This window comes from Lissotriton vulgaris, chromosome 12 (assembly GCF_964263255.1).
Source record: "Lissotriton vulgaris chromosome 12, aLisVul1.2, whole genome shotgun sequence".
NCBI lineage: Eukaryota > Metazoa > Chordata > Amphibia > Caudata > Salamandridae > Lissotriton > Lissotriton vulgaris.
In genome coordinates this window covers 546,085,365-546,112,956 of record NC_141700.1, presented here as the reverse complement: position 1 = coordinate 546,112,956, position 27,592 = coordinate 546,085,365, and the positions used below count along the sequence as shown (strand labels likewise).

At 44.4% G+C, this 27,592-nt stretch overlaps 1 protein-coding gene across 3 annotated transcripts in view; it reads right to left on the bottom strand.

Moving 5' to 3' along the window:
• The window catches only part of ARHGEF2 (Rho/Rac guanine nucleotide exchange factor 2), an 886,148-nt gene that overhangs the window by 428,880 nt on the left and 429,676 nt on the right, over positions 1-27,592 (bottom strand). For all 3 annotated transcript variants that reach the window (XM_086945348.1, XM_086945349.1, XM_086945347.1), the window contains exon 3: positions 5,055-5,199. In XM_086945348.1, the coding sequence (XP_086801474.1) occupies positions 5,055-5,199 (145 nt within the window). The remainder of the gene's footprint in view (positions 1-5,054; positions 5,200-27,592) is intronic.

Genomic DNA, 27,592 nt, shown 5'->3' with positions numbered 1-27,592 from the left:
TCAGAAAAAAAGTTGTCTTTGAAACATTTTTCACCAATGAAGGACACCAAGTCTGTGCTGTTGTTTTATCTGTCACAAGCACACTCCAGTAATCATGGTACAGAGAGTTACAGAGAGTAAACCTTTCTCATTGTGTTTAGGGATGCATTCATTCCCTGTTAGACCTGGCATTCCAGTTTGGTTAACAGACCTCTTGTTGTACCCTGTTCCTTCTCTTTGTCAATGGCGAGCAGTGCATTGGAAAACGTATATGAATATATGAACTTTGTCCATAAAGATGCTTGCTTATATTCAGCTGCCTGACCGGTCCACAATCTGCTGTAACGTCCTCATCTAAACTAAAGTGCAAATATGCTGTGAAACATTATGCTTTGCCGGGAAGAGTCTCATATTCAAGTGCTTTACCGCGACATCGGAGTCCCAGAACACTAGTGTGGGCTGTGGATCCCCCTCCTCAAGGTTCTGTCGGGAGTTGGTTCTCCTGACAGTGCTTCCCATCTGCCAAAAAGGAGTTCTTCCAGATTGTGGCTGAGCCATACTGACCAGCAGACAAAACATCTGGAGAAGAGACAAAGGTTTGCAACATGGAATTCATGCTGAATGGCACCATCTCCTTCAAACACCAACTCAAAGTCCCTGTAAAAAATATGTTTTTCATTTGCACTGTCCCAGGCGATCGTTCGACTACCATATCGCTTGTAATACATACCAATACCTTTATTTGTGGCCTACTACAATAACTTCAATATCTACAGAGCTTCAACAAGTGAAGAGCCTTCCCACGAACATGGCCTGTCATATGAGGCACAACAGCCATTTGCCCCAGCCTGGAAAGCTTAGAGGGGCTCCACACAAATTTAAAGAACTTACTTCAAAAATGAACAAGGCCATCCTTGAACCAACCACAAGCTCCTTCTAAAATATGTACCTCTAATCTAATTTTAATGCAGGGTCTCAGCACTTCCTCCTTTCACTGTCTCCTCATATTTCCTGGTAAAATACCAACCCTTTCAGATAAGGTACATCACGCACAAGACTTAACATTTTCTAGACAACCTTCTTTGCAGACATGCCAGGAAGCAGTTGTCCTCAATTACTACTAAGGTGTAGGAGTTCTACTGTAAAATCTCGCTTACAGCCTTGAACGTCCTAGCCCCAGGATGCCGCTTTATTATGTGCCATGTGTCTTTACGGTGTTCTAACCTCCTGACCGTACAACGGATGCATGCACTGATGAGGTGATGAGATGGAATAAAAGCAAAGCTGGAATCCCAAACAGATTCAAATACATAAACATTCAGGTACCCTGAATGTCTGAAGCTGGCAAAGGCAGAACGGCCAATGAATGGGCGAAGGGATATCCTATCAGGTGCAGCTTATCGGGCAGGGGCACTATCGGTAACACAAACACGTCGTGACAGGAAAACAGCAAACATGGCCCACGGATGGAAAAAGATATTCAGAAGAACCACCTGTGGCCAAGGTCTCCATACCTCAATGACACATAGATGAAACTCTAGGCTGACATTGAGGAAGTCAAAACCGAAAAAAATACTGTAATGCACCAGAGAGCAGGATGATTTTCGACTGGATTATTTCACACACAGCAAAATGGTTAGCAAAAAGGATTAATTTGTTTACCAAAGAGATTAACCATTCAAAATTAAACAATGCATCATGCCTTTCTAGGGTGGTACTCAGTGTTTCAACTGTTCACAAACAGGGATGTGTTGGGCAAGGATGAGTGGTGGCACATCAGTGGTACGGCAATCTCTGCAAGATTGCACCTGTCTTAACGCAATACAGAAACTGATACATATCTATCTGCCACATCTTTACCCTGCACGGAGCGCTGACAGCACTAGTTTAAAAAAAGAGAAGTTTTGGGCTTCTCTTGATTTCCAGTCGTAAGAGATTACTTTTTTGCCAGTGCTTTGGAGGGGTGGTGGGACAGAGAAGTGAGGGAGTCTTATTGTGATGTTCTACCTGGGATAGGTGGAGAGTTACTGTACATTTGGGGGTCATGACCCACTAGAGGTCAAATGTGATTTCAGAATGTTACTAAAGGCAATTCCATCACCCTGAGATACATATTTGTCTATGAATGTGTAGCATTTAGTTGTGTGTTTGTGTGTGTTATAAATGTGCCTTTCCATAAGAAAAAAAAGCACTGACTGGACAATCGTTTATTGCTAATGATTACTGAGTGCCAGTGAATGGTGATTACTAGCTCACACCAACACCCCTGAGTAGGCCTTGGACTGCTCTGCTTCACTACCCTTAGAGAGCCAAGTGCTACAAATGAATGCTTTGTTATCAGAAAGGAAACAATTGTGGACCCATTACTTGTGCAGAACTCACATGCTGCACAACTAATAACCCAATTTGTGACAACATCCCTGTAACCCACCATGAATTGCAATTCCTTTTTTAGCCAATAATCCTAACTCTTTGCCCTAACTATGTACATCACCCAAATCCTAATACTCAACCCCTTTTCCAAAACGAATCCCTTTTGATTCACTTTTCCAAGCCTCTAAACCTAACCATACCCTTCACTCTGTCCGGAGCCTAACCCTCACTTTTATAATGCAACTAAACTTAACGCTATTAGAAAACATGCAGCGATTTCTACTGCAAATCTTTCATTTCTTACAATGAAAATAAACAATTCATCCCAATGGTTAAACATTTTTTGTTGTAATGGTTTACTGGAACTGTACTTTGTAATGAATTTTCATTGTGGGTAATTCCATTTAACGGCATTCTCTGTTCTGGACTAATGGCAATGACACATCCTTTGTCATCAGGAACTTAAGAGTTCATGTACAAGGCTGATGATAACGTTGTGTCATGTCGTCCAAGGGAAAGCAGTGTATCCCTACTATGGGATTGTAGGAGATAGGGGCCATTGTGTAGTGGTCCTCACCCACCACTCCTCGCATGACTCCTCCACCACAACATCAAACTAAGTCCACCACCACAACACACGCCTGAACACTTTCTGGTTCCAAGAGCCACTGCATGACTTACAGGAGTCATCTGAAGGGGTGAACAGGGAAGGTGGGTTAACACCTTCGATGCTTGTGACAAGGTCAACTCGTCATGGGTGTTACCTGCGCTGTGCGTTTGACGAGTTGACCTTGTCACAAACAATGGGATTTTGAAAATTGCAGCACAGCATGGGAATATACAGTAGCAATGATGCGGTTAAGACATCTAGAAAAAAGTAACAGTGAAATAGGTCTCATATTCAAACAATGCACCAGCCATAGCCACTAATACTATTGGAGTCAGAAAATACGTCCAGGGCTCAACTTTATTGCAAGGGGCAGTTGTATAGGACCTGATACGTAGTCGTTAATCAGAGGCACAAGGGAGAAAGTATATTTTTCATAGCTATGAACCCGAGTGACTAGTGGGAATAAGTATTTTTTTTTCTTTTTACTTGTTTTTTATTCAATATGGCACAAATATCACATTACTTGTTGGCCCATCTGGCCACAAAACAATGAAGAACAATAAAGAACCACAAGTTACCTTACATGCCAGGTAGGCAGTAAGGATATCACAGCAGCCTGAATGTTTGCCCATATGCTCCGCTCACAAGCGTCATTGCTGGGCATACATCGTCATGTGTGACATAGAGGACATCCCCATAGAGAGTAATTATGCGCAGAATACACCAGCGTAACAATCAAAAACCATGTTTCTGATATCTTCTCAATGTAAAGAAAGGGGCTGATTGGAAAGGAAGGCTCCATACCGAGTCTGAAGTTGAACTTTTTTGTCTAGACTCTAGGTGTTATTTTTGATTCCTCTGGATGTGGTTCTGCGGTCAGGATTGGCGAATTTCAAAATCTTATGATACCACTAAAAATAAAATAAGAGGTGAAGTAATTAAAATCCAATCCAAACGAGTGCCGTATTTTTTTATTCATTTAATTTTTGGGAGAGAAACATGCAGCTCATAGGTGAACTAGAAACACTAGACGCACCAAGAAATAAACTAAATACAGAGGTGACCAAGAATACGATGATGCAATTTACTGGTAAAAGTATGACATGACTTTCAGATCACACTTACAAACTGTGATTTCCCAAAGCCATGCTGAAAGAAATCGTTGAAGCTTTGAAAAAGCTCTTCGGCTAATGCACCGGAGTGAAATGTGTATCAACTGTACTTTTCTCAGCTAAATAGAATAAAGAAAGAATAAATCACAGCATACTAGTTTGGAATGGATTTAAATGTTCAACCTTATACGTTATTTACAGTGGCCTGGTAAGATTCCTAGATTCTTGGGTCTTTCCGATGGCACCTCTTTGCATGACGAACATCTGTTCCCGAGACGCATTGACGGCCTGGACTCGATACCGACTGATCCGGTACCCGTCCCACCCAACTCTCGATCGCATTCACGATCGTCATGACCGGCCATGATTCCTGGTGACCGCTCGAAACCCGTAATACCACCCGGGCTCATTGACCATGATTTTTATGGTTCATGAGGCTTATAACTATTAGGCATTTATGTAATGTCCTGATGATGATCCCAGCTATCTAAATGTGGGATCGAAACGCCGTCGACCAATTCATGTGCCATATACAATGTGTAAACCAAGTACTGCGTTGATGTAATGGTGCATATTTGAATATCTGTTCACATTGAGATCTAATGAACAACTGAAGCTTTTTTTGCCTAAAAAGCCCTTTCTGTGTCACATTGAATGTACTAAAGTGTTCTTGTATAATTGAGGTACAGGCTTGTGCCCCACATTGTGAGAGTGTCGAAGGATATTCTCTGTGTATTTTTGCTTTATACTATAAATATACTTGCTGACCACTGTCCGGCTGGACAAGTCACTTTAATACAGAATCCACTGTGTCTGTATTCATGTTTACGATTTCTTTTTGCATAGGACCACTGTTGTTTTCAAAAGATTGTTCCCTAAGGTCCTTTGCTGATCTACTTAGGGTCCCTTGTTGTTTACAAACACACCTCTTTGCATGATGGCTTCGCGACTAGGCAGACATGTTGTGGCTACATTCTTACCTGATTCCCTTCCATGTCCTCCTCCTGAAGCGAGAACAAAGACTCCAGCTCATCATTGCTGCGGATAATGGGGAATCGGCGCGGGTCTCTATCCCGCCTCATCACATGATCCAGCTCCTCCTCGTCCAGGCCTTTCAAGCTTGAACTGTAATAAAAAGAAAATAGTGGATACATCAGACCAGGTAAGAGTAGGCAGAGTCCAGCCAGAACACTGACTTAAGCACTAAGCGAAAACCTTGGGTGGAGAATACCTGAACAGTACAATTTGTATCATAACAGCACATCCTAAAACCTACCGCTCCATTGTTATGTCTGATGCCCACTTTTCTAGCCCCTATACACAGCCCAGGGGCATGCTCTCTTTGGTCATTGCTAATATTAAATATATTTAGATTCAGAGTACACTCATTGAGCATCCACTAGATACCCTCTTTTTGGGTTCCTCAAAACTACCTCTTGCAGCATTTGCAAAACTCACTCTTCGAAACATTGTAACACATTCTGTTTGGTTTATGGCACCCCTATCAATTATTTTGCACCTCTAATACTAACGCCTTGGGCATCTTACAATCCAATGTCAGTTCTAGGTTCCCGCAAGTGCGATCAACCTCATTAATATTCATGAGGTAGGTAATTTGCGACCCCTTAGGAATCGCAGAAAGTGTTCAACACACTTTTATACATGCCATGGAATATCTCAGTTTGGGGCAGCACCTAGTTCAGAGGCAGTGAGTTCGACAGTTACGTGAAGACTCACAGCATCTTCTAGCAAGATAGGGTTGCCCCCAAAATGTAGAGAGAGAGGGGACCTAGTGCTACAAGCACCATTAGGAAACGCAAATTAACTTTTGAGTTATTCTGCACAACTATTATACCTCGCTGTAGGGTGGCCCTCTATAGGATCAACCTATGTTAGGTAGTTTCTCAAATCAATCAATCGATCACAAAGAATAAGTGATGATGAAGGAAGACTGGGTGTTGGTACAGCCGCATCTGGACTGTGTTGTAAGCAATTTAGGGTTGTTTTGGGCGGAGGTGATTTTATTGTTCCACACCAATTTTGGTAGTTAGTGTTTAATTTTATAGAGGCTTGAATAATGGATGTTCTGCTATTAGTATGGCCTCACAATGGTGCTTTGACACCCTGGTCTCAAGTATCTTTAACAAGATGGAGTTTGCTATCTGGTTGCAGCAAGGGTGTGATTTATCTGCTGTTTTTGGTGTGTGTGAAGCCGAGGGTCTTTACCACTTTGGGTGTATGCCATTTCCATCCAAGACAGTTGGTATGAGCAATGCTTGGCTTGAAGAATGTGTATTGCTTAGTGACAGAGATTAGAAACTTCTTGCTAGGGCCTTGAACCTGTGACCGCTTTTGATTCTTTATTTTAGGGCTTTAGATTCAACCATATGCACGTAGAGCATTTCAGAATAGTAGAGGCTCTCATTAAGGGAAAAAGCCTTTAAAGGGTGAATCTTATTTCAGTTCTTTGAAAACAAATAGGATGATTCTTAAGAGTTTCAGTTTAGGAAAAAGGTACCATTTGGAAAATAAGTATTCTGGAGTGATCCCAGAAGGGAAGTGGAGCAATTTCATCCGCAAGACCACAGTGGCATTTGTGAACATAATATCAACAGCACGGCACTGGGATTGTATGGGGGATTCATTTTCAGTTGGGAACAGAAAAGATTGGAGTCCTGGTTCACAAAGCTGCTGCCAAAACATTGTAATAGGCTCATGTTGCGATTTTGCCTACTCTTGCAGGTAAGTTGCAGCTTTTTTGCTAATTCACAAACATTCCCACTGGCTCCTCACTTACCGTATACAATTGACCTATCAATGATAAATAAGAATAAGGTACCATATAGCTCCCCTCCTTTTACCAATGAGCTCCTCCTTACAGTTGGCAGGGTATGCTCAGACGTGAGTCCCTTGCTCACTTTGCCACTGGATTCAAGCAAGCCTGGCTGAAGACGGCTGGAATGCCAGAAACCGGTCCTAGGAAGCTTGTTTCCGGTCCAGGGAAGGCATGGCTTGGCAGTTCGGGCTGGACTGTTCCCATGAGGCACAGGGTCAGACTGATTTGCATATGGCCATGTCTGAACTGGGGTGGCAGAGTGGGCTAAAGAACGGTGATGGATTAAACCCAGATCTGTTGACTGGGTGTGAGTGTTTGATTGGTTCAGATGCTCCGTCCATCACTACCCCCTTTTGTACCGCTTTGTTCGCCATTAGTTAGCAGGGTATGCTCAGACGTGAGTCCCTTGCTCACTTTGCCACTGGATTCAGGCAAGCCTGGCTGAAGACGGCTGGAATGCCAGAAACCGGTCCTAGGAAGCTTGTTTCGGGTCCAGAGAAGGCATGGCTTGGCAGTTCGGGTTGGACTGTTCCCATGAGGCACAGGGTCAGACTGATTTGCTAATGGCCATGTCTGAACTGGGGTGGCAGAGTGGGCTAAAGAACGGTGATGGATTAAACCCTGATCTGTTGACTGGGTGTGAGTGTTTGATTGGTTCAGATGCTCCGTCCATCACTACCCCCTTTTGTACCGCTTTGTTCGCCATAAGTTGGCAGGGTATGCTCAGACGTGAGTCTCTTGCTCACTTTGCCACTGGATTCAAGCAAGCCTGGCTGAAGACGGCTGGAGTGCCAGAAACCGGTCCTAGGAAGCTTGTTTCCGGTCCAGGGAAGGCATGGCTTGGCAGTTCGGGCTGGACTGTTCCCATGAGGCACAGGGTCAGACTGATTTGCATATGGCCATGTCTGAACTGGGGTGGCAGAGTGGGCTAAAGAACGGTGATGGATTAAACCCCGATCTGTTGACTAGGTGTGAGTGTTTGATTGGTTCAGATGCTCCGTCCATCACTACCCCCTTTTGTACCGCCCCCTTACAGTGGTGGCTGCTATCGTGCATAGAGTAGAGAGGTGAGGAGAGGGGCTTAAAAAAAGCAAAAGAGGAGAGATCACTTACCCACCGACTGGTCGGCTGGCCGGCTGGCCAGCTGCCGCCTCCCCTCCATCCTCTGCTTCTGTGTGAAATGGAAGCAGGAAGCACCCAGGCTTCCCTAAGCCAATAATTATGCTGCTGTCACCATGACAGCAGCATCATAATTGGTCTGAGCGCCGTGGTTCGACGCACAGACAGGGACTGGGAACCTGGACATTTTCTTCACCCAGACTGTGCATTACAGCCCAGTGGAGAACTTGTTAAGTGCACATGTCTGTTTGGCCAGCCCAAGACGGCTGGCCAAACCGTCATGCACATTTAGAAAGTGCAACAAATTTATTGGAAGGTTCCCCTGGTAGTTTACACAGGGAGGGGAGTAAACAGTGCCAAAGGAGAGACCCTGTGGTTTGTTATTACTAAAAGGGGTCAGAAATACTGACTGAAAAAAGACGTGTGAGGGGGTGTTGGTCTTAGGGGAGTCCTAATTATCAATTGAATTATAATGGCAAAGAAATATAGAACACTTTTCATACTGTATACCCAAATATTGTAAAATAAACAAATCCACCAAAGATGTAAAAAATATAATTAACACAATTTATTATAGTACCTCCCTTAAGGCTTACATTCTAAATTATTAAAAAACATTAAAATAATTTTCCACGTAATAAAAGATTTGTGATAAAAGACAGTCAAAAGAAAAAGTCGACGCGGCGTTTCGGTGTTTGTTTACAATAGTCACACCTTCATCAGGACAGTTTGACAGCTGACTTGTAATCTGATTTGAAGCTTTTATTTAAATTTAAAAGACTTCTAAATCGACTGGAAACTTGTATCAATATGTTTCTTCTGATAATGTGGTACCTGCGATAAGGCAACTGTGCATTTTAGTTCAACACGGAGGAGCCACCGTAATTTACTAAGTGGCCGTTTTCAATGGGAGTCTCGGATCCCTTCGTCAATTCGGAATCACGAGATGTATGCTCGTTTTTGCGCGGCAAGTGGGATTAATTAATCACTCGTCCGGTGCGGGAATTATTAAAATCGCTTCCTGTTTTTCATCAGCCTCCTTCCTGGAGGACTCGAACACGGAGGAGCAGGGAGGCCGAATCCACTTATTAAGGCTGATGAAAAACAGGAAACGATTTTAATAATTCCCGCACCGGACGAGTGATTAATTAATCCCACTTGCCGCGCAAAAACGAGCATACATCTCATGATTCCGAATTGACGAAGGGATCCGAGACTCCCATTGAAAACGGCCACTTAGTAAATTACGGTGGCTCCTCCGTGTTGAACTAAAATGCACAGTTGCCTTATCGCAGGTACCACATTATCAGAAGAAACAGATTGATACAAGTTTCCAGTCGATTTAGAAGTCTTTTAAATTTAAATAAAAGCTTCAAATCAGATTACAAGTCAATTGTCAAAATGTCCTGATGAAGGTGTGACTATTGTAAACAAACACCGAAACGCTGCGTCGACTCTTTCTTTTGACGGTCTTTTATCACAAATCTTTTATTATGTGGAAAATTATTTTTATGTTTTTTAATAATTTAGAATGTAACCCTTAAGGGAGGTACTATAATAAATTGTGTTAATTATATTTTTTACATCTTTGGTGGATTTGTTTATTTTACAATATTTGGGTATACAGTATGAAAAGTGTTCTATATTTCTTTGCCATTATAATTCAATTGATAATTAGGACTCCCCTAAGACCAACACCCCCTCACACGTCTTTTTTTCAGTCAGTATTTCTGACACCTTTTAGTAATAACAAACCACAGGGTCTCTCCTTTGGCACCATTTAGAAAGTGCCCCAACTACTCCTTCCCCTGCTCTGTGAGCAGACATCCACACTTCCGCCAATTTGGCCAGTGAAATGGAATATTCCACCCTGCCCTAATCCCAATATACACATATGCATATAGTAGCACTGCACATGTAACCCCTCAAACAGGAAATATTTGGTATTTACTGCTATAGCTAATCGATAACTTGTGCCTCTTCCTGTTACTCTGTCGGTGAGTAAGACGCTTATACAGAAGAAACTCATGCTTAGTGTTCAAAACCTAACCTCTTTATATTTATTTCTGTCACGGAGCAGATGGAGAGACAGGCCTCGGGCAGAAGAGGTGACCAGACAAAAAATTAGAATAAGAGACCCATAGAAGACAGAGTAAGACATGTTACAGATGGACGAGGTGTGGCGCAGTGGCCAGGACGACTGACTCGGAACCCGGGGGCTCACGGTTCGATCCCTGGCACTGGTGGCAGATCAGCCCAGCACCATGTGACTCTGGGCAATGGCTCGCTTAATCTTCCCGACGGCCCCCAGCGCCTTGACACCTTCGGGTAATTGTTCGCGCTTTACAAATACTGGACATTTACAGATGGACGAGGAGTCGCATTGCCCCTCCCAGCACGACCAGCCCAATCCAGCTCCCCTCCCCGCCTCCCAGCTGTCCAGCCCTCCCCGAGCCCTACTTAATGGCGGCCACTGCGCGGCCGCGCAGCGGCCGCGAGCGCGCCGCTGGTGCACCGAAGGCGCGTCAAAGGCAAGCACGTCTGCACCCGTCTGCGACCCGTCCGCAACCAGCACCAGGAACCCTGGACCTCCGCCCCGCCAACGCTACGACCCAGCAGCACTCCACGCACTCAACCCAGGCTGCAACAACAACTGCAAGCTAGCATCACCAGCCGACACCCATGGACCCTTCAGCTGTCACCGCTGCCGGCACACCTGCAGCACCGCCAAGAACACGGATACAGCACAACCCGCCCACAAGAACACAACCGAACCGAAGACCCTGCAATGCATCCTCCTCAACGTCCGATCCCTCCACAAACACGCAACAGAAATCTGGGACCTCATCGACAGCACCACCCCAGACGTAGCATTCTTCACCGAAACCTGGACCAACACCACCTCGGGACCGGACATCGCCATCGCCATCCCCCAAGGATACAAGATCTCCAGGAAGGACCGCCCCATCCACCCAGGAGGAGGAATCGCCATCGTCCACAAATCCAGCCTCCGCCTGAGCACACTCCCTGACGAGTCCACAGAACTGATGGAACACCTTCACTTAAAGATACTGGCCAGCCCCACCGCCGCCCTCCGAGGAACCCTCATCTACCGACCCCCTGGACCCCGCGGACCCTTCGCCAACTCCATCACGGACATTATCTCCCCGCAGGCCATCGCATCCACCAACTACACCCTGCTGGGAGACCTCAACTTCCACCTCGACAATCAACTGGACCCCAACACCACATCCCTCCTGGACAACCTCCACAACATTGGACTCCGCCAGATCGTGACCGAGCCCACGCACTCAGCAGGACACACCCTCGACCCCCTCTTCACTACAGGAAACTCCATCACCTTCAGCCACACCACCAAACTACCATGGACCGACCATCGTTGCGTCCACTTCACCTTCAGAACACCCACCATCCACAGACACCAGCACCTGCTTCCACAAAGAAACTGGACCAAAATCACCGATGACCAGCTCACCTCCTCACTCAACAACTCCACCCCAACCATCGCGGAAAACGACGACCCCAACACCGCAGCTCGAACCCTGCATAGATGGATCTCGGACAGCACCAACACCATTGCCCCCCTCAAGAAAAACAATACCCGTGCCAAGAAAGCCAGATGGTTTACCACCGAACTTCGAGAGTCCAGGCGCACATGCCGCCGCCTTGAAAAGGCCTGGAGAAACACCAAATCCACAGAAGCCCACAACAACTTCAGAGCCGCCACCAACGCCCACCATCAACTCATCAGAGAAACGAGGAAAAAAGCGATTGAAGACAGAATCTCCACCCACGCACACAACAGCAAGGAACTCTTCAGCATCATCAAGGAGTTCGCCCAACCCACCAGCGAGTCTACCGACATCCCTCCCTCACAAGACCTCTGTGACAAACTCAGCATCTTTTTCCACCACAAAATCAAGAGCATCTACGACAACTTAGACGAAGACAACCAACACACTGAACCCTCACCAACCACCCCCGACACCCGGAAACCAGCGATTGATGACTGGACAGCCATCACCACCGCAGACACACTGAAGACAATAAAGTCAATCCACTCAGGGGCCCCCACGGACCCCTGCCCCCACCACATCTTCAACAGAGCCGCCAACACCATCGCACCCATGCTCCGCCAAACCATCAACCGCTCCCTGGCAACCGCCTCGTTCCCCGACGACTGGAAACACGCCGAGGTCAACCCCCTCCTAAAGAAACCCTCAGCGGACCCCACCGACCTCAAAAACTACAGACCCATCTCCCTGCCCCCGTTCCCAGCGAAAGTCATCGAGAAAGCCATCAACAGCCAACTCGCCACATTCATTGAAGAACACAACATCCTCGACTCCTCCCAATCCGGCTTCAGAAAAAACCACAGTACGGAAACCGCCCTCCTCGCCGCAACAGACGACATCCGCACCTTACTGGACAAAGGAGAAACAGTAGCCCTCATCCTCCTCGACCTATCAGCGGCGTTCGACACAGTCTCCCACCGCACCCTAATATGCAGACTCTACGATGCAGGAATCCAGGACAAGGCCCTCGACTGGATCTGCTCCTTCCTCTCCGGCAGGACGCAGCGAGTCAGACTCCCCCCTTTCCTCTCGGACCCCACACCGATCACCTGCGGAGTCCCCCAGGGCTCCTCCCTCAGCCCGACGCTCTTCAACGTCTACATGGCTCCACTTGCCCCCATCGTCAGAACCTACGGACTCAACATCGTGTCATATGCAGACGACACCCAGCTCATCCTCTCCCTATCCAACGAGCCCAACACCGCCAGACGCAACTTTCGAGAAGCCATGGAAGCCGTCGCCAAATGGATGAAAAACAGCTGCCTTCAACTAAACACCAACAAAACAGAAGTACTCATCATGGGCCCAAACCCCGACGCCTGGAGCGACACCTGGTGGCCCACCGCCCTCGGAAACCCACCAACCCCCACAGACCACGCACGCAACCTGGGAATCATCCTGGACTCCGAGCTCAAAATGGACCGCCAGATCAACTCTGTCTCATCTTCCTGCTTCCACACCCTCCGCCTCCTTCGTAAGACCTTCAAATGGATCCCCCTCGAACACCGAAAGACAGTCACTCACGCCCTGGTCACCAGCAGACTCGACTACGGCAACGCACTCTACGCCGGAATAAACAAAAACCTCATCCGCAAGCTACAGAACATCCAGAACGCCTCCGCAAGACTGGTCCTCAACCTGCCAAAACACTGCCACATCTCCCAGCACCTGCGCACACTCCACTGGCTCCCCATCGAAGCGAGAATCACCTTTAAGATGCTCACCCACGCACACAAGGCCCTCCACGGCACCGGACCAGCATACCTGAACAGCCGACTCAAATTCCACGCACCCCAAAGGACCCTACGATCAGCCCAGCTTTCCTACGCCGTGGTCCCCCGAACCAGAAAGACCAGATCGGGAGGCCGCTCCTTCTCCTTCCTCGCGGCCAAAGCATGGAACGCCCTTCCGCTCCACCTCAGACAGACAACATCGCTCCCCATCTTCGCAAGAAACCTCAAAACCTGGCTCTTCGACAGACCCCCTCCTTGATGGAATGGAACCTGCACCCCCCACCCCTAGCGCCTTGAGACCCTTACGGGTGTGTAGTCGCGCTTTAACAAACTCCTGATTGATTGATTGATTGACAGATGAGACCCGAGGCAGACATACAACCATACCTGTCACAGACAGAGAAGCTCTGGCACATAGATGGCAAACCTTGCCACCAAGGACAATAACTGCATTAATCAAGTGACAAAAAATCCCACAGGTGAGACCGGCAAAGTCAAGTGATACATCATGACCAAGATTGAGGAGGAAATATTGCAAAGACAGAAGGCAAGGCTTGCCACAGGCAAAGGGCATGTTATCACCCTTCTAGACACTCTGTGGAAACCTTTTTGGACTGGCCAATAAATATTTTATTAGGCTTGTGCCCAAATAGGGAAGTCCTTAGTTGGTTGGAATAATTATTTTGATACTTTCACCCATAACATTACTTCATGGAGACATTGATTACTCATGCTACACCTTCAATAATGCAAAGCCACCACCTTTGTACTTCGTAGGCTGTACAAACACTTATACTATCTGATATTAATATTTATCACAAAAATGTAAGAAGAGTAGAGAAAATAGGAGAAAGAACCCCCTAAATGCATTTAAAATTGATCGATATAAAGGAATGTTCATTTAATGTCAGACAGAAGTTGCACATCCATAATACACTCCAAACTCGAAATGACCACTCCTCCATGGCTCAGCCCCATAGAACCTGACTCCTTCCAAATGCTTAGCAGTAAAAAATCTCAGATACATAACATTTATTCTGCAACATTCTACCATACACATACCACAGTGGCCTTAATGGACTGGCACAGACACATATACCATCTCCGAAGTACGTGGCATGTCTAAGATTTTCTTTAAATCTTGTTTATTGCAAATATTACACTATTACATATGACATTACACAAAAGGGTAACATTACATTAACAAATTTTATTTACAAACTGTCAATGCAACAGCAGGTGTGCTGTCAATTATGTTTTGGCTCAGATAGTGATAATTTCATCAGCACCTTCATCAGGACATCAAGAGGTAAAACCCATTATCAAGATGCAATCCTTAAAAAGGTATGAAATATTTGTTTGCATACATGTTAACTTATGACAGGCATGTTACACCATTTAAGCTGGCCTGTGGCAGAGAAAGAGGTCAGATGTCACTATTAAAGAACAAATATCAGATTACAATGTGGAGTTGTAATGGCAAGATTTAAGTAGTTACAATGTAAATATTCATACATTCAGGGCAGTAGTATTACGTTGTAATTGCCTGTAAATTCTTCCCTTGTCTTCTTCGAAAATGAAGTGGGCATGTTGATTCAAGAATGAATGAAGATATTAATGACATAAAACACAGCGTGGATGAGACAGCCAGATTAGATGAATTATGACCAATGACAACTAGTGTAACAAATCAAGAGCAAGGCCTGCCACAGAATGAGACTGCGACATGTCAGAAACACAGGATAAGACAGGCTGGAGGAGGGGTAGGTTACAAAGCACAAGAGACATGCTAGGAGAGTATATGAAATGACAGAGACAGAGAACGCGACATTGTCGTTTTTAACACGGCGGTTAGCTAGAGACCGGGGCCAAGACACACCAAGGGACAGGTAGACACACCCCAGACAGAGGATGAGACGGCCAGTGGAAGCGGATATAACATGACGTGGGCTCACGCCGTTGGCGTTGGGCAAGATTTACCACTGACTGGATGCTGCAAACAGCCAAAGAGACTGAAGTCTACTCACCACATCCTCCGAGTAAACTTATTCAGCCTAAACATGCTGCTCTCGGGGCACGGAGACCTCCGTGCACAACAAGTTACCCTAACGTGCAGAAGATTTCAGAGGGCGAAAGTCGGGGTTCACGATATTGCAGAAGGATTCTCAAACACACACACGCACACATTCTTATCCACTTCCGGCACTTTTTTTTTGCAGAAGTGGCTTCTGACGTTTCTTTAGAAAGTAACAGATTCTGCTTTTGGTAGAAGGATGCATCAGAAAAATCCCCTCTGGGACTGTTTGGGGTGAAGTCAGACATGACGTCAAGGGGGTACAGTACCATCATCTCTGCTGTGCTGGGAAGTCAAGTTTAAGTAGTACACGTTTTACTTTTTTACTTATTGCGTTTTTGTACTTGTGTCATAATAAATATGCAGTAGCGCATCCTATTTTAACATATTGTCGTTACATTAGTTTATTTAGTATTTTCAACACCTCTCTAACAGAGAGTGTAACCGATGCTTCAGTCCCATTTTTGCCATCTACACGTTGTTATTAATTGTTTTCAAATTGACTCACTGTATTTCTCCAGGCTACACTGCCATCCTACCGACACGCTACACACCCACCAAGACTGAATGATACACTAACCTTCCAATACAGCCGATGACGTGACACAGGGCTAATAATAGCGGCATTGACTTCTGCTGCAATACTCCAAAGATTTCCTTTCTGTTCCCCCTTGTTTAATTTAGACTGTTCTACCCTCATTGGAGGCATTATAGACTTTCTGCCCCTGACTATAACAGTTGTTAGAGGCTGTCTCCTTCTAGGTAAGCCCTTGCCTATTTCTTAGGGTCAAAACTTGGGGAGAAGGACATTAACAACAGAGTAACCCTTGGTAGTTGACTATTGTGCTCTTAGTATCAGACAGCTCAAGCTGTCTGATTGCAAATGACCGACTGTGGGCTTACCAACTACTTATTGAGAGGTCTTAAAGCGTGTGGTTGCTTACAATTGTTTTTAGGTTCGCCTAGGCAGCCCTTGCGCTGTCTCTTCGAGACATGGCATTAAGCCCCGCCCACATTCCGTCTATATATTTTATTGGCTCTTGGCAGTGTCTTTTGGAATTCTTTTTATTTCATTGGTTTAGTTTGTTAGTAGCCCACAGAGACAGCTTAACAATGCATTAAACAGACATTGTGTCCAAAACGTGCTGTCTCTGTGGACTATGGAGGGCGGGCACTTCTTAAATAATCTTGTTAAAACAACATTCAACACACTCTCAGAACACAATGCGTTCACGAAACCGTAGTATTTTTACAATAAACTAACAGAGATAGGATTGCGGTTTTGCTTTTTAAGTACAAATGAAAAAGCTTCTAAAAATGGATTCCATGTACCGGCCTCGTGTACTGCCCCCCCACACCATCAGACAACTGCCACTTTGTGTGCACTCTGTGTTTATTTCTCCCTTGTGTGCTGCTCTCCATCTATAAATGATATTAGTATTTTTTTACATGGGGAACTTCGCCAGGCAATCTATAAAAAACAGGTTGCAATTTCTGCACAACTGATAGGTTGTAGCCTATGACAACTCGCAAAGGAGGTGCATTTAAACTGTATTTGTTGAATAGGTCCTGGAGTTGCAGATGACAGGTAACGTTACCAGCATCAGCATCTTTGAAGAGGTGCTGAAAGGTTAGTACTTCTCTCGCACAGCATGGCTCTAGTGCTGTAAAATAAAGGCTCTCTAGAGAAAATCTTACCATATTTCTAGGTAGAATATACAGTGTTCCAAAAAGTTTAAGAAATTACTAATTATTTTTTAGCTTCTGTATTGCGGTAGGGATGTGAGCAGGTGGTTTGATAAAAACCATATGCCTCTGGAGCAAAAAAGCTGAAATGGGGGATGCTGCAAGGCTCCTTACGTAGTCCTACGAGTTTCGACATTTATCTGTCCTCCCTGGTGTATTTGGTTGAATCATTTAACATCAAGGTCTTCTCATATGCAGCTGATACCAAACTCCTGCTCACCTATGATGGGTATTCTATAAAGGCAAAGGATACATTCGCTTATTGTATGGTAGCCTTGCTTTACTGGCTGAGACCAACAAATTACAATGTAATCCAGATAAAACAGAACTTCTGTTGTTTGGGCGGAATCCCCTCCTAGGATGGGTGGGAACTTGGCCTGACATGATCTCCCTGTTAAAGATTACAGGAATCTGTTAGCATGAGCTGAAAGCCATTTTGTATTAGGCAGCCATCTTAGTTAGCCATGTGCTTGCCATGGGCTTTCACCCTCTTCCAGAACCTTGCACATGCCCAGAAAGGCCTAGCTGATAGAATACACCTGCTCCTAGTATAGAACTGTTAGGCTATTCTTACTGATGTGCTCAGTTTAGTCTCTCCTCCCACTTTGTTGAGCAAGCAAATTTTGTATACCCATATTAGTATTTTTGCATGCTGGTATGTGCCAGGACCTCCCCTTGGTTTTATGCGGACTAATGTAACCTTTGCATAATTAAGGCCCCTGTTCTCTGTACTCCTTAGACTGGCTCCTACAGTGGTCTGAGGGTACTGTATGACGCAGTCTCCCTCATTCATCTGAGATTAATAAACTGTTATTTTTATATTACAGCTTCTGTGCCAATCTCTTCTTTGTTGGTTAAAAGAACCAAGTGTATAAGTGAACCCCTTAGGAGGTTTATATTTCTTCAAATGGCGCCCGAAATGTAGACCTCATCAGAGAAGCGGCTATCCAAGGGAGTGGTCTTGACAGGAGACAGGAATCTACTGAGGACAGGACAGGACTCTACTAAGTAAGTACCGTGCACGGAGATTCTCTGTCACTGCAGCCCAGTATATTTCTGGTCTTCCTGATTTGATCCTCCAAATGTTTACCGCACCTGACTGAGAAGCTTTTTGGCGCGAGTATTCTAAAACGACCGTTAGGTCACTCAGAACTTGGCAGTAGGAGGTTGGAGATTTGTGCTTGGTAAGGTTGTTTGTTGCAACGCTTTTTGGTTTTAGAATTGTATAGAAATTGGCCAATATTTGGAATTTGGATATATATGAATTACAATTTGTGTAGGCAGGAAATGAGGAGACTTTTCTCTACATTTTATAAAACTTGAACAGCACACATTTAGATAAGTGCTACTTTGCGTATAATATTACATATACTGTAATATTCTTGGCATGCCTGTTCTTAGCACACTTCGTAGAATGTGTTGCTTTCTTGGAGGTACCATAATGGAATTAGAACGGAATCTGCCGGCTCCCCTAGAGGGGATACCTAAATAGGTTTAGGTATAAAAAACGTATTTCTTCCTTGGTGACTCAGCACCCCATGAAATTAAAATATGTACATAAAAAAGGATCCTGCTCTGTGCACTTAGTAATGATATGCAGAGCACCTTTTGAGTGTTCTGCCAGCCAAAACTGGCAAAGTTGGTGTATTTTGGCTTCTTGAACATGAAACAGTATTTGGGCTGTTTTTGTGCAGTCTTTTTGGGCTATTTTTGAGAGCTTTTCTTGTAAATATGACTTACAATTCGTATTCACAAATGGTTTGGTTTCAGTACAGTCTGTGGGCTGTCTCTTGGTTCTGTCCTAAGTGTTGATTTGTGGGTTGATTAATTATGTGTTTAAATGTCTATGTGGTTTGTGATTTGACATCGGTGGTACTTCTGTGAGTAAGTAGCGATTGCACTTTTTGTGTAAGAATGGCTAGCCGTAAGCGTGCTGTTTTGAGTGTTCTGAGTGTATGACCCCCTTCTGTAAATGTCTGGAATGAGCTCAATGTGTTTTTTTGTCTTCATTCTGTTATGCAAAATGTAATTTAATTACATATTAAATAAAAATCCAGAAATGAATTATGTAACATATGCTAAATAGCTGACCGCTACCATTAAAATTGACAAAGAAAGACATTATAAATATGTGCAAATTGCCACCGTGCTAAAGATAAAATTAGATTACATTGTATTAGATATTAAAAGGCATTCACATCACCTCAGTGAATTTGGTTGTTGCTGAACTAAACACACATTACAGAACAATAGATTTGTGCTAGCTTGAAAGGCGTGAGAATTTGACGCCTGCTGGTCACAGCAACAGCTGCGTCAATAGCACATGGCTATTCCTGACCGCAAGTCACAAGGAAACTGCTGAGTCAACTAGATTTTAAGTCAGTGTAAACCTGGTATAAAAGCCTGCATTACAGGCTAATCTTAAAAATTACAAAAAACAGTTTCTTTATTTAGGATAACAGAGAACAAAATTGAAAGTAGGGATATTCCTTTCTTTATGGCTTTTTACATAAGCACATCTGTAGTTTTGATGTTAAATAATAACTGTCCCTTAAAAAGTGGCACAGAATTTTCATGTTTCAAGTAAGGCTTCTGTGCTTAGGGTTATAAATGAATGTGTTTAAATATGATAGGAATGGAATGAAGCTTGCTTTCCATATGTGGAACCATCAAAATGATTGGTGTTATACATTTTTTTTTATTATATGAAAAAAAAATGTTATTAAAAATAAGTGCACTAAATGCGTTTTTTAATCTTTATAATGCCTAATAATCATACTGTGAACTCCTAGTATCAAAGTGGAATTTAAGCGACGCTTTATCACAATGGGGGGAAACTTACATGTGATATGTCGCTTTACTCAGGCGTACAAAACTCATTTTTATAAGGGTGTACCTTATACATTTCTGATCCCCCATCTCTGGGATATGTAGAGGACATTCTGGGGATGATTAATATGCCAAAACATTGTAGGTCATTCATTTTAACTGCCCCTAACACCAAAGTTGAAAGTGGGCAAACTTCACTGTTTAAAAGCAGTTCTGCCTCTCAGAGCAGCTTTCAAACTGCTCTTAGGCTTTAGTAAATGCACACATTTAAGTATAACACAAAAAGCTGACCTCTATACTGCTAGAAAATCACACTGCACACTTCACACAAATGAAACTAAATATAAAAAACCAGCAGAAGTTATTAAGCATACCTCTAAATTACTGGCAAACAGGAATGGAATAGGACTGCTTTTCAGCTATCGGTCTCCAAGGTCACTCTGAATTGGAAAAGCTGCATGGAAAGCCTTGCCCACAAATAGGACAGATGGTAAGTGTGAAAGGTCGAGTTCTGCATTTAGCAGCCTAACAGGGCTCAGAGCAAGGTTTGCTTTGACACTTCAACCTCTGAAACGTTTTGAAAGACGAGATGGCAGCGCAGGGAGAGAAAGAGAAGTTTTGCTTACTATTTTTGGCAAAAGCAAGTTTTTGTGCACTCATATGAACAGAAGAAAATATAATGGTATATGTGAGCTCTGATTCAGAGAATAGCTTTGCCATGAATATAGCACTAATGCTTTTAGTTTGAAGATTACTGTGCAAGGGCTGAGATAAGGAGGCAATGGGATTTAGTTTGAATTCATGTGCCCTCATGTTACAACTAGTATACATGCTAAAGGAATTGATGATTTATTATTAATGTTTTCTAGCTAGCTACATGTCCTATTTACCTCCCACAAGTGTATTTGTGCCCAACAACCACAAATAGAAGTAGATAGTGTCGACAGAAGTGAAACCTGTTTCAGGATTCCGACTGTCGAAATAGGGGAAGGAGGCTAGCTCCTCTACAAATTAAGGGTAGGCAAATTTATGTTTTCACTTTCTTTTTCTCAATCTCTTTTGAGTCTGTCTAAGCTGTCTGTGAAACAACCAAGAGACATTTAAGAGGCTATTCAGTAATACTGTTTTAAACATTGTTAGCATTAATAAAATGAATAAATATATATGCTACGTTACTGCCCATCCTGTCTGATGAAATTATGAAAGGATGAGTAGTCTAGATTGCTGTTCCCTTATTTGACCTTTAGGGGAACTAGATGTGGGTAGTTTTTGTTCTAAAATTCTCATGTGATAACACCATTATTGTTAGCTAGTCTGTGTAAATAAGCTGACAGTCCTTATTAGAGCTGATGTTGCATAGTTTGGATCGTGAAAAGTAGAATGCAGGAAAGACACCCATATGATCCTTAGCAAACATTTTTGAAGAAAATATTGTTTTACAGGAGTTTGTTTGTCACAACATGTTCTGCTGGAGAAATATAAGTACCCACTATGTTGAAGTTTTTAGTTCTTTATGTAATAAGAATCCCTGTTAAAATTAGCAGTTTTAGATTTTCCTGCTGCACCTATAACATGAGAGAATGGTCCTAAGCGTACAATGTAGGTGTTTTTATTAAGAGAAATCCTTTTAGAATTGTCTGCAGTCCTGTGCAAGTAATGTAAAGTCTATGAGTAAAAGTGTAGAACATTTCCTTTTTTCTTGAGGGTCTTCAAAAGAATAATATAGGAATACACAAATGTAAGGATTTGGAGTATGTCCGTTTTGTTTTTCTCTTTTCCTCAGAATTTAGTACATGAACACAGACTTCCTTAGCTGCTTCAAATAGAGTAATAGGTCCAGGGTCTTTACTCTCAGATAAATGAAGGGGTTCTTGGGTGCCTTGCTAATATTTGGGGCGTCGCAAGACTAGGAAGTATTTTGAGACTATCCTCTCGGTTGATAGATTATTTGTATGCCTTGTGTAAAGACCTTTTGTTCTGTCCACCAATAGATATTTGCTGCCTTACAACCATTGCCAGAGGGGCCAGGACATCAGATCCAGCCTGGGGAGTCAGCACCAGTCCAGCTTGAAGCCTAGGTGAAGGTAACCAGCACAGGCGTTGCTGGCAACTAGGACCTCAGTGAAGGCGGAAGCAGTGGGATGTGAAGTGTGTACCCCTGCCACTGCCTCTGAATCCTGGTCCCAAAGCAAATGCAAGTTTGCACCTTTGTTTGTTGATCAAGAGTGCCTGGGCACACTGAATACAATTAGTGGCCCCAGCAAAGGAGCAGTGCGCCAGCAGAGCAATACAGGAGTTAGGGAAGGACTTGAGTTTAGGGTACAGATGCTGTGTCTCTGGTGCCTGTTAGATTGAAGTGAAAAAAACTGGTGCACTGCCTGAGACACTGGACAGACATTGAAGGATGGATGTATGTAATTGTTATTGTGAATATATAAAACCATACCATGCAGAATAAACATGTATATGTTTTAAGTTTTTAACCATATTCTCGTCAAGACAGTAGTATATTTTTTTGATGACTTGCACTCCTTGTGTTCTGTTATATTGTGTGTATCAATTACCAACACCATTGATTTATGTACTTGAGTGTTTAGCTCCCCTCTATATGAGTAAGTTCAATGGTTTTTGTGGTTGCTAGATAGACCTAAATAATAGGTGTGTTCACAAGTCCAATTTTGGATGCATATATTCTTCTGGACTATATCAACTGTCCATTAGATATATGCCATAGGGACACTCTTAGATTTTTTTCAGTTCTCAACTCAGCCTGGACTTCCCAACCTGATACAGCTGTCCCCGACAACCACTATATTTTAGTTTATTTATAGCTGAGATATGAATTTTTAAATAATAAAAGGTAACTTTTGAACTTTTTCACTTAAGCATATTATATTATATCACTCCACTGAGTGATCTTTGTTAGAATTAGTGAATCACACTGCCACTGCCTTGATGATTGTATTATTGACTCAAAAGGCAAGCCAGTTGTCTTGTGCCTCCTATTTAATTTTTTATTATTATAGATAGAATAAGTAAATGGGTTTCTAGACTATCTAAGATGTTGGTAGGAAATACTACTGTTTCGATGCTCAATTTAAGAACTGCAAGGGAAAAGAAATTGGCCGTCGATTTGCAGGATAAAATATGGTTCAAAATGCTGTGCACAGACATAGTCAAGTTTCTCCGAACTCCAGACACAGGCTAATGCTCTTCAAGTTCCTGCACCACTTGTGTTACACACGAGTGTGATAGGAAATAAAATGAATCCACAAGAAAACATTAGATGTTGAAAATGCCTGCATATTCATGCATCTACACGGGCAGTGTCCGGGTGCCTTGGTTACTGGTTAGGGAGATTCAGGTGATTTTCCATGAACTTCTAGATATCAGGCCTGTAATGACTCTATTGGGCTTTTGTTGAACAGATCCAAAGTGGGGCACAAAGCTGGGATTACTGTTATTACTGCTAGCTAATTGTCGAATAGTCATGGCCTGGCAAGGAGGAGACCGCTACCCAAGACTGAACTGTGGCTCAAGGGCACTGCCCTCTGTAATGAGTCTGCAGATACTTATGCGGCCATGCTGCCCAACAGGGAAAGACTGAAAGAGTTTAGGGTCTGTGGAGAAAAAACAAATCTTAAACACTTTTTAAATGATTCACCATAAGGGAAAATACTTTGTAGTCTCTATCAAAAAATTGAAAGATGTTTTGGTTCAGTTTACCACTGGTGTGGTAACTTAATTACCGTTCTGATGGTTTGTAATGTTCTGAGTCACTAAGTATAGAACCATGACAATGCTGCCATGATAAAAATGTAACTGTATTTTTACTTTTTTGTTTTTCTCAGGATTGTGACTGTTTACTTAAACAATGTTTGTAATTATAACTTGCGATATGTTAGACCATACAAGACAGTTTTGTATACAGCGTGCATCCTAAACGAAATTATTATAAAGTGTTCTCAAATGTGATGATCACAACCTAGAGTGAAGAAAAGTAATTGCCCAGGGTCACACAGTTTTGTCAAGTTGAGAAGCCAGGAATGATTGTGCTATTAGTGAAAATTTCAGAAAAAGCATATAAATTTGATGTGAATCCATAACCCGCCCACGAGATCCATGGCTGAGCCAAGAATCAATTCAATTTGTGTCAGCATTGAAGTCCACTGAACTAGATTTCACCGAGGCTTTTCTTTGTTTCACCAGTCTGCATATTAAATGGTTTCTGCTTCGAATTTCGACCTTATGGATAATGAGCGATCTACTCTTGAACAGCAAGTAGGTGATTTCACCAGACCTGGCCCTGCACTTCTACTTCAGCCATTAGCTACCAGCTGGCCCTGAATGTAAGTCTCCCTTAGGTCTTACTTTAAAATCAAGGAGCAAGTTGCTGCCTCCACGCAGGGAGCAATACAATTGAGTCTCTCTCCCAGGCTGAACCGCTGTTGCTGGAAAATCGTTTCTCCCTGCTGGCGGAAACTGCAGGCAACACCCAAATAACTCAAGATTACCTAACAGGGGGGGGGGGGCTGCGGATGAGAGTTTTAGGCGGACTCAGGACAATGGAGGCGGGTCTGGGGCGGATTACTGCCCCCAAGAGGAGTCTCCCCCAGGAAACCAGGTAGAGAAACTACTTTTCACCTTGAGGCAAGACATTCTGGTAAAGTTTGAGATCTCTGAACGAAATCAAAGGGGCATTCAAGAAAAATGTGGGATACTCGAAGAAAAACTAGATGGAATCGCCCAACGTACCTCAGTCCTGGAAGGCGAGGTAAAGTCTCTGTCAACTGCCCTGGCTGGGATATTGCGGGTCTTAAAACTCAAAATAAGCTGTTGCAGGTGGACCTGGAGAGGCTTGAAATACAGTCCAGGCGTAATAATGTGAGACTTCTTAATACCACTGAAAGTTCCCAAAAAAACAACGGCCCTGCATTTCTACTTTAGCCATTAGCTACCAGCCGGCCCTGAATGTAAGTCTCTGATTTTAGTTGCAGCCCTGTGCACCTCGGAGCCTGAGGCTTCAGTCAGATTCAGATTTGTGACAATTCAGATGGGTTATACCAATGCTTATTTTATGGAAAAATAAGTGCCAAAGCCCAATATGTTTCTCAGGAGCACACTGCAGCTTTTAACACCCACTCTCCCATCTTCGGCTGCCAAACGCCAGCACCAATGACAATATGGACTATTCCTGGCCACCCACAGCTTTTAATTATGGCCTGGAATTATTATTTTTTTGATGTATTTTGTATTGTTAAATCATCTACTGATGTTTAAAAATAGACAGCGCCACCATGGGGTAGGCTGTTATAAATATGTGCAAATGTCGAGAAATAACTGCTTGTACCCAACACCAGCAAACACCTGCACAAATGAACAAGCATTTACAATGCAATAGGTCTCGCAGCAACAATGCGTTGCATAACATTTTTAGCAAACTTTGAATTGGTGAGCAGTGAGAGTGTGTGCAAGAGTATGCTTTTCCTCACAGCTGTTATTATTTACATAGCTCTGAAGATGCACCTCATGCACGGGGCTGACGCAGATATTATTCACACAACTCTGATGATGCACCTCAGGCGCGGGCTCACAGATGTTATTATTCACACAGCTCTGATTATGCACCTCACGCATGGGGCTGAAGCAGTTAGTATTCACACAGTTCTGATGATGCACCTCAGGCACAGGCTCACAGCTGTTATTATTCACACAGCTCTGATGATGCACCTGAGCACGGGGCTGACGCAGGCATTATTCACACAGCTCTGAGGATGCACCTCAGCACTGGGCTGACGCAGTTATTATTCACACAGCTCTGCTGAGGCACCTCAGCACGGGGCTGCCGGCAGTTATTATTCACACAGCTCTGATGATGCATCTCAGGAACGGGGCTCACAGCTGTTATTATTCACACAGCTCTTATGATGCACCTCAGGCACGGGGCTGACGCATTTATTATTCACACAGCTCTGATGATGCACCTCAGCACGGGGCTCACAGCTGTTATTATTCACACAGCTCTGATGATGCACCTCAGGCACGGGGCTGACACAGTTATTATTCACACAGCTCTGATGATGCACCTCAGGCACGGGCTCACAGCTGTTATTATTCACACAGCTCTGATGATACACCTCACGACACGGGGCTGACACAGTTGTTATTCACACAGCTCTGATGATGCACCTCAGACACGGGCTCACAGCTGTTATTATTCACACAGCTCTGATGATGCACCTCAGGCACAGGCTCACAGCTGTTATTATTCACACAGCTCTGAATATGCACCTCACGCACGGGGCTGATGCAGTTATTATTCACACAGCTCTGATGATGCACCTCAGGCACGGGCTCACAGCTGTTATTATTCACACAGCTCTGATGATGTACCTCACGCACGGGGCTGACGCAGTTATTATTCACACAGCTCTGATGATGCACCTCAGGCACGGGCTCACAGTTGTCAAATTTGAAGGTAAATGAACTACAGTGTAGAATTCTGAGGTCTCAATCGAGAAATCGTCCCCACCGTAAAAGCTATGAAGACATGGAATTTCAAAATGCAGTTCAATCAATCAATCAATCAATCATAGAGCGCTATACTTACCCGGAGGGTCTCAAGGCGCTAGGGGGGGGGGGGGGGGGGCTGCTACTGCTCGAACAGCCAGGTCTTGAGCTTCTTCCTGAAGGCGAGGTGGTCTTGGGTCAGGCGCAGGTCGGTCGGGAGGGAGTTCCAGGTTTTTGCGGCCAGGTAGGAGAAGGACCTTCCTCCTGTCGTCGCTCTTCGGATGCGGGGGACGGCGGCGAGGGCGTGACTGGCTGATCGGAGGTGACGTTTGGGAGCGTAGAAGTTGATGCGGTTGTTGAGGTAGCTCGGGCTTTGATCGTGCAGGGCTTTGTGTGCGTGGGTGAGGAGACGGAAGGTGATTCTCTTGTTGACCGGGAGCCAGTGCAGGTCTCTCAGGTGTCCGGAGATGTGGCTGTGTCGTGGGACGTCGAGGATGAGTCTGGCTGAGGCGTTCTGGATCCGTTGGAGTCTCTTCTGGAGCTTGGCGGTGGTTCCGGCGTAGAGGGCGTTGCCGTAGTCCAGTCGGCTGGTGACGAGGGCCTGGGTGACCGTCTTCCTGGTCTCGGTGGGGATCCACCGGAAGATCTTACGTAGCATGCGCAGGATGTTGAAGCATGACGAGGAGACGGCGTTGACTTGTTTGGTCATGGAGAGGGAGGAGTCCAGGATGAAGCCCAGGTTGCGTGCGTGTTCTGCCGGTTTGGGTGCGGTGCCCAGGGCGGGGGGCCACCAGGAGTCGTCCCAGGCGGAGGGCGAGGTTCCCAGGATGACGACTTCCGTCTTGTCCGAGTTCAGCTTCAGGCGGCTGGTCGACATCCACTCGGCTACCTCTTTCATCCCTTCGTGAAGGTTGGCGGGGTCGTTGGTCAGGGAGAGGATCAGCTGGGTGTCGTCGGTGCAGGAGATGATGTTCAGGTTGTGTTGGCGTGCGATGGCCGCGAGGGGGCTCATGTAGACGTTGAAGAGGGTTGGGCTCAGCGAGGATCCTTGGGGTACGCCGCAGATGACTTCTGT